The sequence below is a fragment of the Girardinichthys multiradiatus genome, chromosome 4 (assembly GCF_021462225.1).
Source record: "Girardinichthys multiradiatus isolate DD_20200921_A chromosome 4, DD_fGirMul_XY1, whole genome shotgun sequence".
In the NCBI taxonomy this organism is placed as follows: domain Eukaryota; kingdom Metazoa; phylum Chordata; class Actinopteri; order Cyprinodontiformes; family Goodeidae; genus Girardinichthys; species Girardinichthys multiradiatus.
The window spans coordinates 31,735,917-31,751,893 of record NC_061797.1 but is presented as its reverse complement, the minus strand read 5'-3'; the positions used below and the strand labels follow the sequence as shown (position 1 = coordinate 31,751,893).

At 40.0% G+C, this 15,977-nt stretch overlaps 1 protein-coding gene across 1 annotated transcript in view; it reads left to right on the top strand.

Moving 5' to 3' along the window:
• The window catches only part of hipk3b (homeodomain interacting protein kinase 3b), a 44,304-nt gene extending 28,395 nt beyond the window's left edge, over window positions 1-15,909 (top strand). The window contains exons 6-16 of the mRNA XM_047362806.1: window positions 418-602; window positions 683-842; window positions 2,114-2,237; window positions 2,337-2,458; window positions 3,077-3,201; window positions 3,421-3,588; window positions 3,676-4,008; window positions 4,092-4,238; window positions 4,330-4,589; window positions 6,573-6,706; window positions 10,068-15,909. Of these exons, the coding sequence (XP_047218762.1) occupies window positions 418-602; window positions 683-842; window positions 2,114-2,237; window positions 2,337-2,458; window positions 3,077-3,201; window positions 3,421-3,588; window positions 3,676-4,008; window positions 4,092-4,238; window positions 4,330-4,589; window positions 6,573-6,706; window positions 10,068-10,538 (2,229 nt within the window). The 3' untranslated portion in view covers window positions 10,539-15,909. The remainder of the gene's footprint in view (window positions 1-417; window positions 603-682; window positions 843-2,113; window positions 2,238-2,336; window positions 2,459-3,076; window positions 3,202-3,420; window positions 3,589-3,675; window positions 4,009-4,091; window positions 4,239-4,329; window positions 4,590-6,572; window positions 6,707-10,067) is intronic.
• The last annotated feature ends 68 nt before the right edge of the window (window positions 15,910-15,977 follow it).

Here is a 15,977-nt window from a genome sequence, read left to right as displayed (position 1 = left end):
CTGAACTTACACTAAAGTTGAGCTCTTTTAACCGTTTGAGCTTTCTACTTCTGTCCTGGAAAAATCCGGATTTTGAAATATTGGCAGCTTTTGAAAAAAAGATTTGGTTACGACGGAGGTCTGTATACTCCTGGTAATACACACAGGTTTTAAAATAATTGTAAAACACAGTTTTACAGTATTTGCTTTTTTACACACACTGTTTGACATCACCTCTTCTTCTAGGCAGAAAATACGTATTTTGAAAAAACGTTGTGTTTGTTGTTAAAATTGTGTTCTTTAATAGAAACCACAATCAGCTACGATGATTAGCCAATTTCCTGAGATTGGATAAGAACAAAAAAATCTAGAAAAAGCCTTTTATAAATCATGTGATGAACACCATTTTGGTCTTTATAACAAAACCTTTTATTGCAGGTGAACTTGATGATGAATCTGGAAGGTTGTGACTTGTTAGCGGAGAAGGCAGACCGCTGGGAGTTTGTGGGCCTGCTGAAGAAGATGTTGTTGATCGACGCAGAACAGAGGATTTCCCCTGCCGAAGCTCTCATCCACCCTTTTGTGACAATGCAGCACCAGCTTGACTTTCCCCACAGCAACCAGTACGTCGCCCGTGTCTTAGATTTTAAGACATGTTTGCAGATTGTTATGAACGTTTCACATACCACTTTCTTGTCTGTAGTGTGAAGTCATGTTTCCACATCATGGACGTTTGTTGGACTCGCCCCGCTGGGTATGAGGCCGCCAATCGAAATAAAGGTCCTTTCGTTAGACCTGTAACTACAACCAGTGCTGCCTCAGCCAACCTCCCCTTCAGTAAGATCTCAGCTGTTCATACTCAAGTAAGTTGTTCAGAGTGTTTGTACTAGTATCTTACACTTTTGCGCATGCACATTTGAGTTTTCCATACCCATGCAAAATAATTATTAGATCAGCCAACAAGCATGTCAACAAATAAACCACATAAATAACCTGAGTATGTTTTCAGAAGACCCCTGATTTTTTTTGTAGATCATAAAAATCAGTAAAAAAAAAACAATTCTGGGAAACAGAATAACAGATGCTGCAGATTCATGACATCCAGTGTTCTGTTCCTTTCATTTGTTCCAACAGAGACTGATTTCTTGCTTTTATTGTTCATTTTGTATGCTGACTTGCCATCTTATTGCGTCCTAGCACTGCTGTCATGGCAACAAAATCACGTCATGTTTCTGAGGTCATGGCAACAGTACAAATCAGAGTTGTTGCTGAAAAGAAAGGATGAGACAAGGCCCCCAACCTGTTTTGTTTTGGATTTTTATAGTTCTAAACATCTCTACCTGAAAGCAGTCATGCTGAGGATCAAAACTGGAAAAATGCAAACATTTACGTATTAGTGGTTGCAGCTAAAAATGTTAGGAGTCTCTCATGTTGCAGTTGACATGCTTTACAGAATAGACTTGATCATTTACGATTCAAGCAGTATCTACTACTGCTGAGAAGACGTTTACAGGAGTAGGTCGTGGCTGATTTAGAACACCCATTTATACGACTGCTTTGTGTTCACTGTCATATGTATGGGGGGCTGGGCTACATGCAGTAGCAATAGCAGAACAATATAGCCCTAGTTCTCGTTATCCTTTAAATGTGATTATACTCAGGCATGAGAGCTGGGTTAGCAGAGAAGCAAAAGCACATGCTTCACTATTTAAAGGGTCTGACCTGTTTCTGTTCAGCCTGGTTGGCTCTTCTGTTAAGCATCCAGGTTCAACAAACGAGTGTGACCTCGGATGGCCAGCCTGGATAAATCAATCCCATAAAAAGACTGTCAGCCTGTCATTTGCAGGTCCTTTTTTTAGCTTGGTCATATAAATTGGCATTGCATGCAATGACGACTCAACAGAAAATGCAGAGTCTTAACTTTATAATTACATTCTGAGGAAGTGGGCCCTGGGTGCGTTTTTAGTCTGACCCATGAGTTTGTCAAAATAATGATTTTATAGTCATCATGGATTCGAATTCCCACATGTTCTCCTTAATTCTGTTCAACTGAAAAACAAGTGCTGTTCAAAGAGCTGTCGCCACCTACTGGTAGACAAAAAACCAATCATGTTGCTTTTACCCTTTTTTGAAGGGGTTAGTTCCATCTGCACCGTCAGTGATGCACCCTGGGATACAAATGCAGACAGGAAGTGGTCAGTTTGGATGCAATGAGTCATTTCAGCAGGCTCTCATTCTGTGTCCCCCGACAATACCAGGTAGGACGTGGGCTGTCATTCTTGATTTTACTTTCTGAATAGGTTTTCTTTTTTTGGCAACTCTCTTGAGGTCAGATTTCCTGTGCATTGCATCTGCAGGTATCCCTACTAATACCGCTAAACCAGCTGGCTACTCTGTCCATATGGAGGCCTCTGTACCTCTGGTTACTCAAGCACCATCAATCCAGCCCTTACAGATCAGACCTGGAGTTATCACACAGGTAGGGGCCTGAAGAAGATTACACTGATGTCAAAAGTATTCATACCCCTTAACGTTTTCTTTTTTTTTTTACCATATTAAAAGCCATGACATGTATCTATGTCATTTTATTTACTGTAATATAACAATGTAAAGTAATACATAATTGTAAAGTGAAAGGCATGGATAGATAGTTAAAAATATTTCTTTTGCAAATAAAATCTGAGTAGTGTGCCATGATTATGTATTCAGCTCCCCTGAGTCAAAGCTTTGTGGAACTACCATTAGCTGCAGCTTCAAATATTTTGAGGCTTGCCATTACCAGCTGTTCAGTAATGCTCTGAACAGCTATATTTATGCTGTGGTTAACTTAAACACAGACTCTATTTTTGCAATTAAGTGAGGTCTGAAGGCATTTCCTTGCACTGAATTTTATTTAGAGACACTAAATTAAAAGAGGCTGGACTGATGTGCATGCCACAAACTCAGACGTTTATTTACAGAAGGGCATCTTTTTCCTTCCACTTCCTAGTTGTGTGCTGCTTTGTGTTGGTCTGTCACATAAAATCTTCATATAAAATATTGAGGTTTATGGTTGATCTGACAAAGTGTTAAAAGGCTTTTTCTTACACACTGACAGGCCTGGTCGAGCCATGCACAACAGATCTTGGTGCCCACTTGGCAGCAGGTCACATCTGTGCCCCCGCCACCAACCACATTGGCATCTGACACTGTGACTGGCACACAGAGATTGAGTGACTGGGGGTGAGAATGCTATTATAGGATAACATGTTCTTGATGTATCATACTTTATTTTTAGCTGTAACATTTATTACTTTTGGTTGCTATACTTCAGGAATGGCTGTAGTGGGCTGAAGCTGTATTGTTTTCCCCCTTAAATGTTAACGATCCCTGACTCAAATACGTCCTTTGACATTCACAATTTGTACTGAAGGCTTTCGTCATTGTGCTGTCTTATTGCAGGAAAGTGCGTCCCCATGGTAACCATTTCACCTCCATGATTGCACACCCTCAGCCATTCTTAACCAACCAAATGACCATGTCCACCCACCAGCCAGTCAACATAGGCATCGCACATGTGGTGTGGCCACAGCCAGCGGCAAACAAGCGAGCAAAGCCTTGTGTGAACAGGTACTTCACATGGCTTTTATCCTCAAGAAATACATAAAAATGTACACCTTTGGGAAAGTGACAACCTGCTCCCTGTTTGTTTTGCAGGGGCAGCAGCACCTCCCAAAACACAACCATCCAATATGTGGCATGCCAGTCCCCAAAGATGGCCGATACAGCAAAGAATGTGCAAGACATTGAGGAGGAGGGAGCCAGATGTCAAGAAAAAGGACGCTCCATAGGAAAAGGGCAAGCAGTAGATCAGGTCGAGGAGGACGAAGAGGAGAGCTGCTGTAAAGTGCAGCCAGACTGCGAGGAGCTCTCGGTTTCACAGGAACAGCGGCAAGAAATGGTGATCTCTGGCCTTGCCAGCCCGACTGTTAGTGTTATCAGTATCAGTAGTGATGAAGAGGAGGATGCACAAATTCACTCAATGGGGGAGTAAGTACTGAGCATCAGGATCAATCTTACATATTTCATTGTAAAAGTTTTCCATCTCATTTTTCTTCTGTATTCAAACACAGGTGTAAGGGCACTGCAAATTGTGAAGCATGTCAGAGCACTGTCAGTATGGAGAGAGTATGTTCTCTCAGCAGTCCAGAGAGTACGCTCAGCACCAGCTCTTCAGCTTCAGCCCAGTCCAACAACTCCCCATGCAAACAGGCCAACAGGTAATGCACTAATTTTGACTATGTAATCACAGCCAGAGCATTTACAGCTCTTGAATTTAACAGAACCACTTGGTTTGTTAACCTGTTCCAGCATGTCGGATGATGAACAGGAGAGTGGTTGTGACACGGTGGAGAGCTCGCCTGCCTCGCACAACTCCGGCCACAGCAACAGTCCCTTTACAGAGCGGCGCTACATTGCTGACAGCAACCAGAACTGTGAGCCGCGTGTGGCGTGCGTTGCCCCTGAGACTGAGCCCAGCAAGCCACCAGTACGCACTGTTGTGGTGCCTCCGATGCGGGTGCAGAACAATAACAACAACTGTTCTGTCATTGAAACACATGGAAACACAGGTAAACATGGAAATTTAAGGCTTTTGAAACAGAAATGCATTTTAATGTTTTATGGTTGATCTTTCTGCACTTTACCATTGACCTGCATTGTTACTCTTATCCCCAAGGGCATTGGCCTGCCCATTTCTCCAAAGAACAATGTCATCAGTAATTGTGCAAGTCTCACTTTTTTCCACATGAGGGTTTTCCTACACCACAGTAATGGAGCTGTTAAAACATTATTCCAAGGACGCCATCTGTCAGAGCATTCAAACTCTGTAAGACTGTCTGCAGGTAGCTTACCAACAGCTGGCTGTTTGGTCCTTGAGACTAATGCGACACATCTTTTGGATGTTCTCAAACTGCATCTGCAGTCAAACGTTCTCTCCTTCATTTGGCTCAGACACAGACGAAGAAAAAGATGCTTCTTGAACTAATAATTTGCTGATAAACCTATAGTTTTAAATCCCTTGGTGATTCGGATGCTGACTCTGCTTATCATTTGTAGTCCTGGGTTAAACTTTGTAGTATCTTCATTGATTAGCTTTGGGTTGTTTCTTCCATTAAATCCAAGATTCCAATTGTTTTAGAATCCTTGGACAAAAAGTGTTTTTAACCAGGAGACTGGTTTTGGCTAGGTAAAGATAAATCCATCCTCCCAACTTTTGTTTTCTTCCATGAAACCTTCCCAGACAACATGTCAGAATCCAAAAACGCAAACCCATATATTTTATGGGGCATGATTCTGCTTGTTTTAGAAAAATGTGTCTTTAACATTTTTTATAAGCTTTGAAAACCTATGGAAAAGTAAATTTTATTTATTTATGTTTCATACTTTCAAGAGTTTTAGGTTGCTGGATAAAATTCAATATATGTCCTTTAAATTTGGCTTTGTCCAGTGATGTGAATTAGGGTTCAATTGTAACTTCTAAAACTGTCAGAAGGCATCAGTCTAATACGATAGAAACATACCTTCCCTCTAGTATATGTTAGAGCTGACAAAAAGTGAAATAGCAGGACTTTTTTTGTTGCTGTGTTGTTTCTGGTGGGGTTATCCAGTCAGACAGCTAACAAGTGCTTAAGCATGTTATGCCAGCTCAAAGGTCCGGTCAACACTGCTGCTGTCTGCTCCACAGGTCACATGGCCTGGGATTATGCAGTGTTAGTTGGCCACAGAGGCTCTCACAGGTGATTATGGGTTTCCTGCGCTGATGAATCTGCTTTGATTTGTGATGTGAACCCTTGCATGGAGTATATTTCTCTAAATTTGAGATCTGCTAAAACTGTGTGGATCTGCACTTCTTAAAGCTGCATATTACATGCGTAATTCCATCAAATGTTCAATGCTTTGAACAAAATAGCTAAAGAAATACCTACTGACCAGAAAAATTGTGTTTTCTGGCTACCTTAAACAAACTAATGTCTGAAATATGGATTATGTGGTGTTACGCATGATCTATGTGGGCTTTGTAACTGCTGTGATCAGTGGACACTAGTTCCAACATTTAGGAAGGACTTTTTTTAAATGTCTTTAGAAAGTGGAGGGTTTAGCTTTAAATCCTTCATGCCAGTGGCATCTCTCTCCCCCGCCTTCAAACTACTACAACTGAGGCCCAACATAAAAGGCCACAGCTTCCTATTTTAGTGCTGAAAGATTTATTTATAGAAAATGATCTGACCCCACCATAGGCTTTACGATCAAGCTTAGTTAAAAACCTCCTCCTTTTCATAATATTTCTATTTATACCCATCTATGTTTTAAACTTTGGAACTGATCCCACACAGCTGAAATCTCCGATAAGCCCACAGAGCTGCAAATGTTTCCAAGTGGGTACAGAGATATGTTCTGCATTTGCAGTTGTTGCAGTTAGATACATGCTCCAGCTCAAGACCTGTTTGCTTGTTTTATATTCAGACTGACAGCAAGACCTGGGCACCAGTATTTCTGTATTCACATGTTACCCCTATCTCTGTCTCCTGTTACATGACCTCCCTCAATTTAAGAGTCTTCGTGCCACTCCAGAGGGCGAGGCATTCCTGGGCGACAACATCACCACTCCACACCGCTCCTCAACAGACCGCAGAAAATCCCCCCCATGTTTCAGCCCCAGCAACAGCAGCCTATAGGCTTTGGGCAGGTGAGTAAACTCACAAAGAAAATCAGTATACAAAAGGCGAGTAACTGTTGCACTTCTGCATAATTGAAGGGTTATTGAATGCACAAAATCTTGCGCTTCATCAGTCAAGCGTAATTTTGCAACATACGCATTCGTCTGATCTGAGTTAATTTGATTTAATTGCGTACAATTTTGTTATGATGGGCTCATTATCTCTTGGTAGGAAAGCATATTTCACCTTCTTAACGAGATCAAAGAGAGGGTTACACATACTCTCACTCACAAAAGCAGCTTTGGTTCCTGGCAGAAGTGCTGCTTATTTTTGCTTGTCGTGTATCTTTTTTTATACCGCTGCCAGTTAGGGTATTACATTTAGCATCTGTTTTCTTGAGGGGGAGCGTTGACCCTGACAAGAAGCTGTCAATTTGTAATGAGGGGTGACTTCTAAAGATACTCGGGTAGTTGTGACTACATTTGGGGAATCGAGTGATAAGGACCAAATTTGATTTGCAAATGTTTCCTTTTGGTGGCATGGCAGCACGTGTGATTAGTGGTCAACGTCATGTTGTATCTGGAACTTTATCCACCATAGTAACTGTTCTTACGTCTGCACTCCTAGTTACTGAACATTTTCACTGTATAGCACCGTTTCTTGTTTATTTTAAGTGCAAACTAGTGGATATGTACACATCAATTAACCAGACAACGGAATAAGTGAATTTTCCCTTGCTATCTGTGATCATAAGGTCAAAAATTGAAAACTCTAAATGTTCATTATATGCATCAAAAACTCCTTCTATTTTTGGTCTAAAAACACAAAAACCAAATCCATGTGTTTTGATGGACTATTAAACTGTTTTGTTCATTTAACCTTTTTTTAGTTGAGTAAAGGTCAGATAAAGGTTATTGACATTTGCTTTAATACACAAATAGTGATATCATGTAATACTGTAAATCCTTCATTTTCTGCTGAAATCAAAGCTCTGCACATTTTTGCTCATGAATGTGTCCTTAAAAATCGGTCAGTATTGGTCAAATTTGGCAGGTCAGACCTTTAAAGAAAAACTGGAATCTTGGATCAGTGGCAAAAGCCTGTAAAGTAGAACATTACAATGATACACCAATCAAACTTTATAAGCACAGTTGCATAATTTTAAGTGATTCATTTAAAAACAAACACAAACAGTGCATCCTCAAACTGGACGCGTTGCAGGATTTGTGATCACTACAATAATGCTGTTTGCAGCACAAATCAAATGTTTTATAAAGAACTTTATATATGCAAACACCTGCAGTGACAAACATCTGGCTGGCAGGACCCCCTCGGGGTATTTTAAGGAAGGTCCTCATTACCTCAGTGTAAGAAAGCAACTTTTGCATGCTGTATGTTTTAGATGTCCACAGTTGAACCATATAGTGTAATGCGTAATAAGCTTTAAACAAAGCAACTTTACTCGAACTGAACAGAAGGTCAATTAATGTGCAATGTCATTTGCTTGAGCATAGAGCTTACAACATTGTTTGTATACATCATCATTATTTATTTATTTATTTATTTATTTGATCATTTATAAAATGATCACAGGAAATTGTACCCATTTGTCCTGCTTGGTTCTACATATTGCCTTATCTTTTATTTCAATTTGTACACAATTTCAATACATAAAGTACAGACCAAAAGTTTTCTTTATTTTCATGACTATGAATATTGTAGCTTCACACTGAAGGCATCAAAACTATGAATTAACACATGTGGAATTATATACTGAACAAAAAAGTGTGAAACAACTGAAAATATGTCTTATATTCTAGGTTCTTCACCTTTTGCTTTGATTACTGCTCTGAACACTCTTGGCATTCTGTTGATGAGCTTCAAGAGGTAGTCACCTGAAATGGTTTTCACTTCACAGGTGTGCCCTGTCAGGTATAATAAGTGGGATTTCAAGACTTATAAATGGGGTTGGGACCATCAGTTGTGTTGTGCAGGAGGTGGATACAGTACACAGCTGATAGTCCAACTGAATAGACTGTTATAATTTGTATAATGGCAAGAAAAAAGCAGCTAAGTAAAGAAAAACAAGTGGCCATCATTACTTTAAGAAATGAAGGTCAGTCAGTCCGAACAATTGGGAAAACTTTCAAAGTGTCTCCAAGTGCAGTCGCAAAAACCATCAAGCGCTACAAAGAAACTGTCTCACATGAGGACCGCCCCAGGAAAGGATGACCAAGAGTCACCTCTACTGCGGACAATAAGTTCATCCGAGTCTCCAGCCTCAGAAATCGCAGGTTAACAGCAGCTCAGATTAGAGAACAGGTCAATGCCACACAGAGTTCTAGCAGCAGACACATCTCTAGAACAACTGTTAAGAGGAGACTGTGTGAATCAGGCCTTCATGGTAAAATAGCTGCTAGGAAACCACTGCGAGGACAGGCAACAAGCAGAAGAGACTTGTTTAGGCTAAAGAACACAAGGAATGGATGTTAGACCAGTGGAAATCTGTGCTTTGGTCTGATGAGTCCAAGTTTGAGATCTTTGGTTCCAACCACCGTGTCTTTGTGCGGCGCAGAAGAGGTGAACGGATGGACTCTACATGCCTGGTTCCCACCGTGAAGCATGGAGGAGGAGGTGTGATGGTGTGGGGGTGCTTTGCTGGTGACACTGTTGGGGATTTATTCAAAATTGAAGACATACTGAACCAGCATGGCTACCACAGCATCTTGCAGCGGCATGCTATTCCATCCGGTTTTTGTTTAGTTGGACCATCATTTATTTTTCAACAGGAAAATGACCCCAAACACACCTCCAGACTGTGTAAGGGCTATCTGACCAAGAAGGAGAGTGATGGGGTGCTGCGCCAAGACCTGGCCTCCACAGTCACTGGACCTGAACCCCATCGAGATGGTTTGGGGTGAGCTGGAACGCAGAGTGAAGGCGAAAGGGCCAACAAGTGCTAAGTATCTCTGGGAACTCCTTCAAGACTGTTGGAAAACCATTTCAGGTGACTACCTCTTGAAGCTCATCAACAGAATGCCAAGAGTGTGCAGAGCAGTAATCAAAGCAAAAGGTGCTACTTTGAAGAACCTAGAATATAAGACATATTTTCAGTTGTTTCACACTTTTTTGTTCAGTATATAATTCCACATGTGTTAATTCATAGTATTGATGCCTTCAGTGTGAAGCTACAATATTCATAGTCATGAAAATAAAGAAAACTCTTTGAATGAGAAGGTGTGTCCAAACCTTTGGTCTGTACTGTATATTAAAGAGCTGCCTTAAAATTGTCCCTTTTAGGATTGAAAACCACCAGGTCATCAGCATACACGATAAAAAGAAGTCAAGGGTATTTGCGCAAGACTTAAGGTTTGTTCTTCTCTCCTTCAGGTCCAGCATTTCAGTTCATGCCACCAAGAATGGAACGGGAACTTTGCCAACCGGCGACCACAGGCCTACATCCCTCCCACCATGCACGGGCACACATTCACACTCTCTCACAGCAGCCCAAACCACACAACGGGGCCCCACCCCCACCTTGGCGGGCATCCGCCCTCTCAGCCCACCTTACTGTCATACCCTCCGTCTGGTCCTCTGGTTACAGCGGCCCCCGTGGCCCACCTCCTGCCTTCCCCTGGCGCCTCCCGCCCCGTCCTCCAGCCCACCTATGGCATATCCCACCCGGCAGGCATCGTGCATCAAGTGGCCGTGGGCATCAACCCCCGCCTGCTCCCCTCTCCCACTTTGCACCCCCAGGGCCAGTTCAAACCTCTCTTTCCCCCGCACTCCTACATTGCCTCGCCCGCTTATGGCAGTTTCCCCCTCAGCCCTACCAAACTAAACCAGTACCCCTACATGTAAGTGTGGCTCTGGTACCTTTCATGCCACCTGGAGGCTAAGCAGAGTCCTAAACCACAAACAACATGGTTTTTATTTCTAATAAAAAACCATGGCACAACCACAGAGAAAACAAGCTATTTTTTGAATAACTTAGACTTGGTTGTAATTGAACTCTAAGCTTTAAAAAAAGAGAAAAAAAAAAGAGTTCCAATGGTGGAGAATATTTGGCAAAAATTAAGAAGGAAATAATGTATGAATGATTGACTGATAGAATGAATGAGTAGTTAAACTCACACTTAATGTGTTTTGCACATTTGATATATCTTTGCATTGGATCTTCTACGAATACTCCTCAAGACAGGTAAATAATTGGGGTGTTGTTGAATAGTTAGAAACCCCCTGGTCCCAGCTATTTTTCTACATTGCCTTCTTATGTGTGCAAGACACATCCATATTTGTAAAGCCATCCCAGTCTCTAGCTCTAGGTCGGCAGATGCACATGTTGTCCACGGTGTATGTTGTACTGCGTTTGAAGTATTTGTACCGTTTCGGTGTCTTTGGTGTTCGCAATGTCAAGTCAGTTATCCAATTTTAATAGGGTTGTTCATCACGCTGCATGTGTGGTCTTGCATGAGCAAAAATGTAAACGGAAAGATGCATAGACGTTGCTCTTATTGTTTGTGTCACAAGACCCGCTGCATTGTATAACTGTCCCCAGCCATAGTGCCTTACATATTTGAGGTTGTTAATGTTACTACTTATATATGACTATATACATGAATATTAATGTACTGGACTGCAGCACTTGAAATTCCAATCAGTCGATGCATCCTATGTGTGAGTATGTATATGCACATGTGTATATGTTCATGCATAGCTTGCATGGATGTGATATATCGCGGATAGCGGTACTTATTTTTCGGAGTTTATGTATATTTCAGTGTGTAGTGAGTTCCTTTTTCTGTTCGTTCAAGAAGAACGGCATGCTTTGCTGTTGCGAATGCCTGCTGTTTTCCTAAAAATGTTTGATTTTTTTTTTTCCTCTCTGTTTCCGAATGAACTAGTGTACAAAGTGCAAGTACTGAGTATTGCTTAACATTTGATAATCACTTTCTATTTAGTGAAACTCTTACTACTAACAGTGTTTGTACTGTTTAAAAACTGCAATACAATCTAAATAGTTGTCGATTATATATAACTTTTTTTTTTGTCTTTCTAATTTTATTTGGAGTGTTTTTACTTTGTTTTTAGATGTTTAGAAGTGTGACGGGCATGGCTTTGAATTAGGTAAGATTTAAAAAAAAAAAAGCAAATTAATTTTACGGTATGGAATCTTCTAAGCCTGAGCAAACCATGCAGTATTTGATATACACACATATATGACATATATTATAGAGCTAGAATATTAAGTACAGATGCTTGTTAAGGTGTGAGGTAATTGTGTGCAATTCTCTCATTTATGCATGTGTGGCAAAGTTAACTTTTCCCCTTTACATTAATACCATCTGTTGAAGGCTTAATGCTGATCAGTGTCAACTACTTATTTTACACATTCCGTCAGGGAGGATATATATACATATATGTGTGATGGTTTTATATATATATATATATATATATATATATATATATATATAGAACTTCTAAGCATTTACCACCTTTAATGTGACATTTATTCTGTGCTGTTACAGTGAAAAACAGGCAAATGTATGTGAGGAAAGACAGATGAAAAGACTGTTGTAACTCGGTTGCATAGATGTGCACACCCCTTAATTAACACTTTGTTGAAGCACCGTTTGAGTCATTTTCAGAGTTCGGCCTTCCTTAGTTTACACAGGTGAATTGGATTATACTAAAATAGTTCAGCTGTCTGATTTTCCTTGTATTTGGTCATTTGCATTCATTAGGTAAAGCCTTAGTTTGCAGAGAGGTATCAGATCAGAGTAGGTTACAAAACATTTCCAGAGCATGATATATACGCCATATTCACCATTGTGAAGGTGCTCACCAATGGTTGGAGAACAGATAGGACAATGAGAACATGACAAAAACTGGAAAATTCTCCTAAAGAAGAGACTGCAACTGGCCTCTGTCAAGAGACTAACAAACAACACTGAAGGAACTGCAGGGATTCTTCCAATACCTTGTTGGAGGTTATAGTTTGATGAAACTTAACTTCAACTCTTAGGCGGTATTTTTGGTACAGCAAGGACATCAAAAGCACACTGTATCCAAAGTAAAGAGCGGGGTAGCAACATCATGCTCTAGGGTTACTTCTCAATAGATGGAACTGATGTTTTTGGCAAAGTGAATCAAATTATACATGGATAAAAATCCCAAAACATTCAGCTGTCTGCCAGAAAGCTAAAGATGAAGCTAAAGATGAAGAGCACCAGAGTGAGCACAAGCATACATCCAATTACAAAATAATGACTTTCCCCGAACAAAAATAGCATTTTAAAATGGCCTAGTGCAGAACACAAAACTAAGTTTAACAGATAATCTGTGAAGGTCAGCTGAAGAGGGCTGCGGACAAGAGTTGTTTTCATAATCTGAGAGATTATGCATGCTAGAGTGGGCATATATTGCTTATTCAACATGTGGTGTATTGTGGACAAAGAGAGACTGAATGCTGAAATTGAATCCAAAGATGTTTCAACAAAATATTCGTCCAAGGTTGTGGATACTTAGGCAAGCCGGTTGTTTTTTTTTTATTGAATTGTATGGCATAAATGTCACTTTATATATCCTTACATCACAAAAACCTGTCATTTTAACATGTACACTCTTTTGGGAGCCAATGTACTAATTTGTTGTGTGTACTTTTTTTCTCCTTCAGTCTTTTGTTGTTTTAAATGAAGTTGCTTGTGCAGCACCAAAGACTGTAATTTGTTTATTGAACAAAGTAGCTATTCTGTTTGCATTGACCTCGGTTATACTGTAGTGGTAGTACGAGGCTTGTTTCAAAGATTAAAAAAAAACAACAACCTTATATTTAAAAAAGAAAAAACAGCTGATGCTTTGTCTAGCTTATTTGGCAATTAACGAGTCGTATCATTTCTTTCTTGAATGTATCATAGATAAGCTGCTATATGATAATTGCCACTTCAATAGCTGTGAAATTAGGTGATTTCTCTCTGAGTTTAAACTTAGCGTTTTGTATAGGTCTAATTATCTGAAATAGAAGTGGTTTTGATTTCCGTGTTTGCGTTCATATTCGGAGTGTCGCTGTAACTACTGTATTTGCTGATGATGAACATTAGTTGCATTTGTTGTTCCTCGGGTGCGTGTTTTTTCTGCATCAGTATTTTATCCTTATTAACCTCTCGGGCTCGTCACTGCATATAAATGATGTATCGATGTAAGTTAAGTTTTGTATGTTTTCATATCGATGTTTTGTACACATCTGAAGCTGTAGCTTGCAGGATTGATTTAACTTTCTCATTGCACAAACACCTTGTATTGGCAGTTCACTTTGGTGAGTTTTTGGGAGCACTGTGAGATGCCAGAAAACAAACAACACAAAAAAACAAACAACAACAAAAAATGAATCCAATGTGCCCCGTTCACATTGGACACACAAACGCACTTCTTGCTAAGCACCTACACAGCAAGTGAGGCTTGGAAATGTTTGACTAAAGTAAGAAACTTAAAATTTTTACCCCCACTCTTTTTGTTCCAAAGCAGTTTTCACGTTTTATTGTCAACAATGATTACAAGTATTTACTGCGACCTTTTTTCTCTGTTCAATGTTCTATCTGCCTAGAATTTCAGTTTGACCTTCTAACCTGCCTTGCGTTCAGATCGCTCTCCCCTTTATCAGTGACTCATATCAAAGTGTTTTGTCAGTGTGAGGCGGTGGCCGTTGTTATGTGTCCTTTACTGAAACTGAGACAGTGTAAGCAGCACTGTGTTTGTGCCTTGAGATCCAGAAAGTGAATAAACGAAGAGGGCAGAGAACCCAACTCCACGATCATGTAGGCAGTCTTTATTTTAGCGGCCGCTTCACAGAAGAGGAAGGGGAAAAAAAATTCAAAGTAGGGCTTCATTGTGGAGTCATTTTCCGGAGAATTTGACTCCTAATCGGCTCCTCTCTCAGAAAGTCTTCAACAAAGCCTCTGTGTGACAACAGGCTGATAGAAACCCACAGTTAGACTTTGAATGATATGATGCACGGTGATCTTCAGATAGTCACTCTGGCTGAACAGCAGATGCAATACTTTCCATTGTGCGGTCATTGCACCACAAAGTGTTCTTAGATAATCTCCACGCTTTACATCACCTTGCATGAATACATGCTCACTTTGCTTCACGTCTGGCTTCTGTTATGCAGATTGGGGCTAAATTGGAGCAACCAGTGCACAGCTGACAGCACTGGTGTTTTAAAATCAGAGGAGCGATTTTGTTTCTAAGTGTTGATTTTGTGTTGATGGAAACCTCTCAACGATGCTGACTAAAACTTTATGTTTTAGGAGCTATTTGTTATTTTCTCAGCTGCATGTTTTACTGACCACATTCAAATGTCACTTTGGGAAAGAAATCTTACGAGGATGAGGCATGAACCTGACACATTAGTGCTTGAGATAGGTCCCCAATAATCAGCATGTGAAATGTAATCTGTGTTTTGACTCCCTCAGAGCTTTTTCACCAGCAACACGCCTGCATCAACTCTCCCGTATTTGTCACGCAAAAGAATCGATGCAAGAGGAGAGAAATCTCTAAACTCTTTTGCATTTTATTTCAAATGATTGAAATCTTTGTTTACGAATTGTGGAGGATTCTATTAACGTTCAGCAGATTCAACAGCTATCTGTAAAATTCCAGTTGTTAAAATTACTGATTTTGATATTGGCGTTATTGTCCTTTAGAAATCTTTCTTTGGGGTCTTTTATTAATCTAAATCTGTGATTTGTTAGAAAAATGGTTGTTTTCCTCAAGTTCTTTTCAGTCTTCTGGTTATCTCTGTCAATTTCAGAGTTAATTCACACTGCAAGTTATGGAATCACCTGTTTAGATCGCTCATCAATTATGAAACCTGAACTGTTACTGTTTTAATACCTGTAGATTTTTTTGTGGCTTTGTTTTTATGTTTTGTTTGCTTTTTTTTTCTTTCCTTATCCTAATTTTGTGCTACACTAGTTTGCCATGTAGCAATTGCACTGTGCAATATTTACAGTATGAGGACTGGGAAAACTAACCCTATGGATGTGATGTCTCTTATACAGTTTGCGATAGTGTTTCCTCTAGTTCTCAGTGATTTAGGTGTGACCAAGCCTTCTCTACTTTGTCACATTAAGCGGGTTTTCCAGGTGACTCTTTTGGTGAGTGTCAAAATAAGACTTTATGGTGTATTATTGTTAAGATTCACTTTGAATTAAAAAAATCTATTGATGCACCTCTTTCTGTCTCCTGATTGTTACTCCATCACCCACTTTCATGGTTTCTTTTATTAGGAGCAATAAA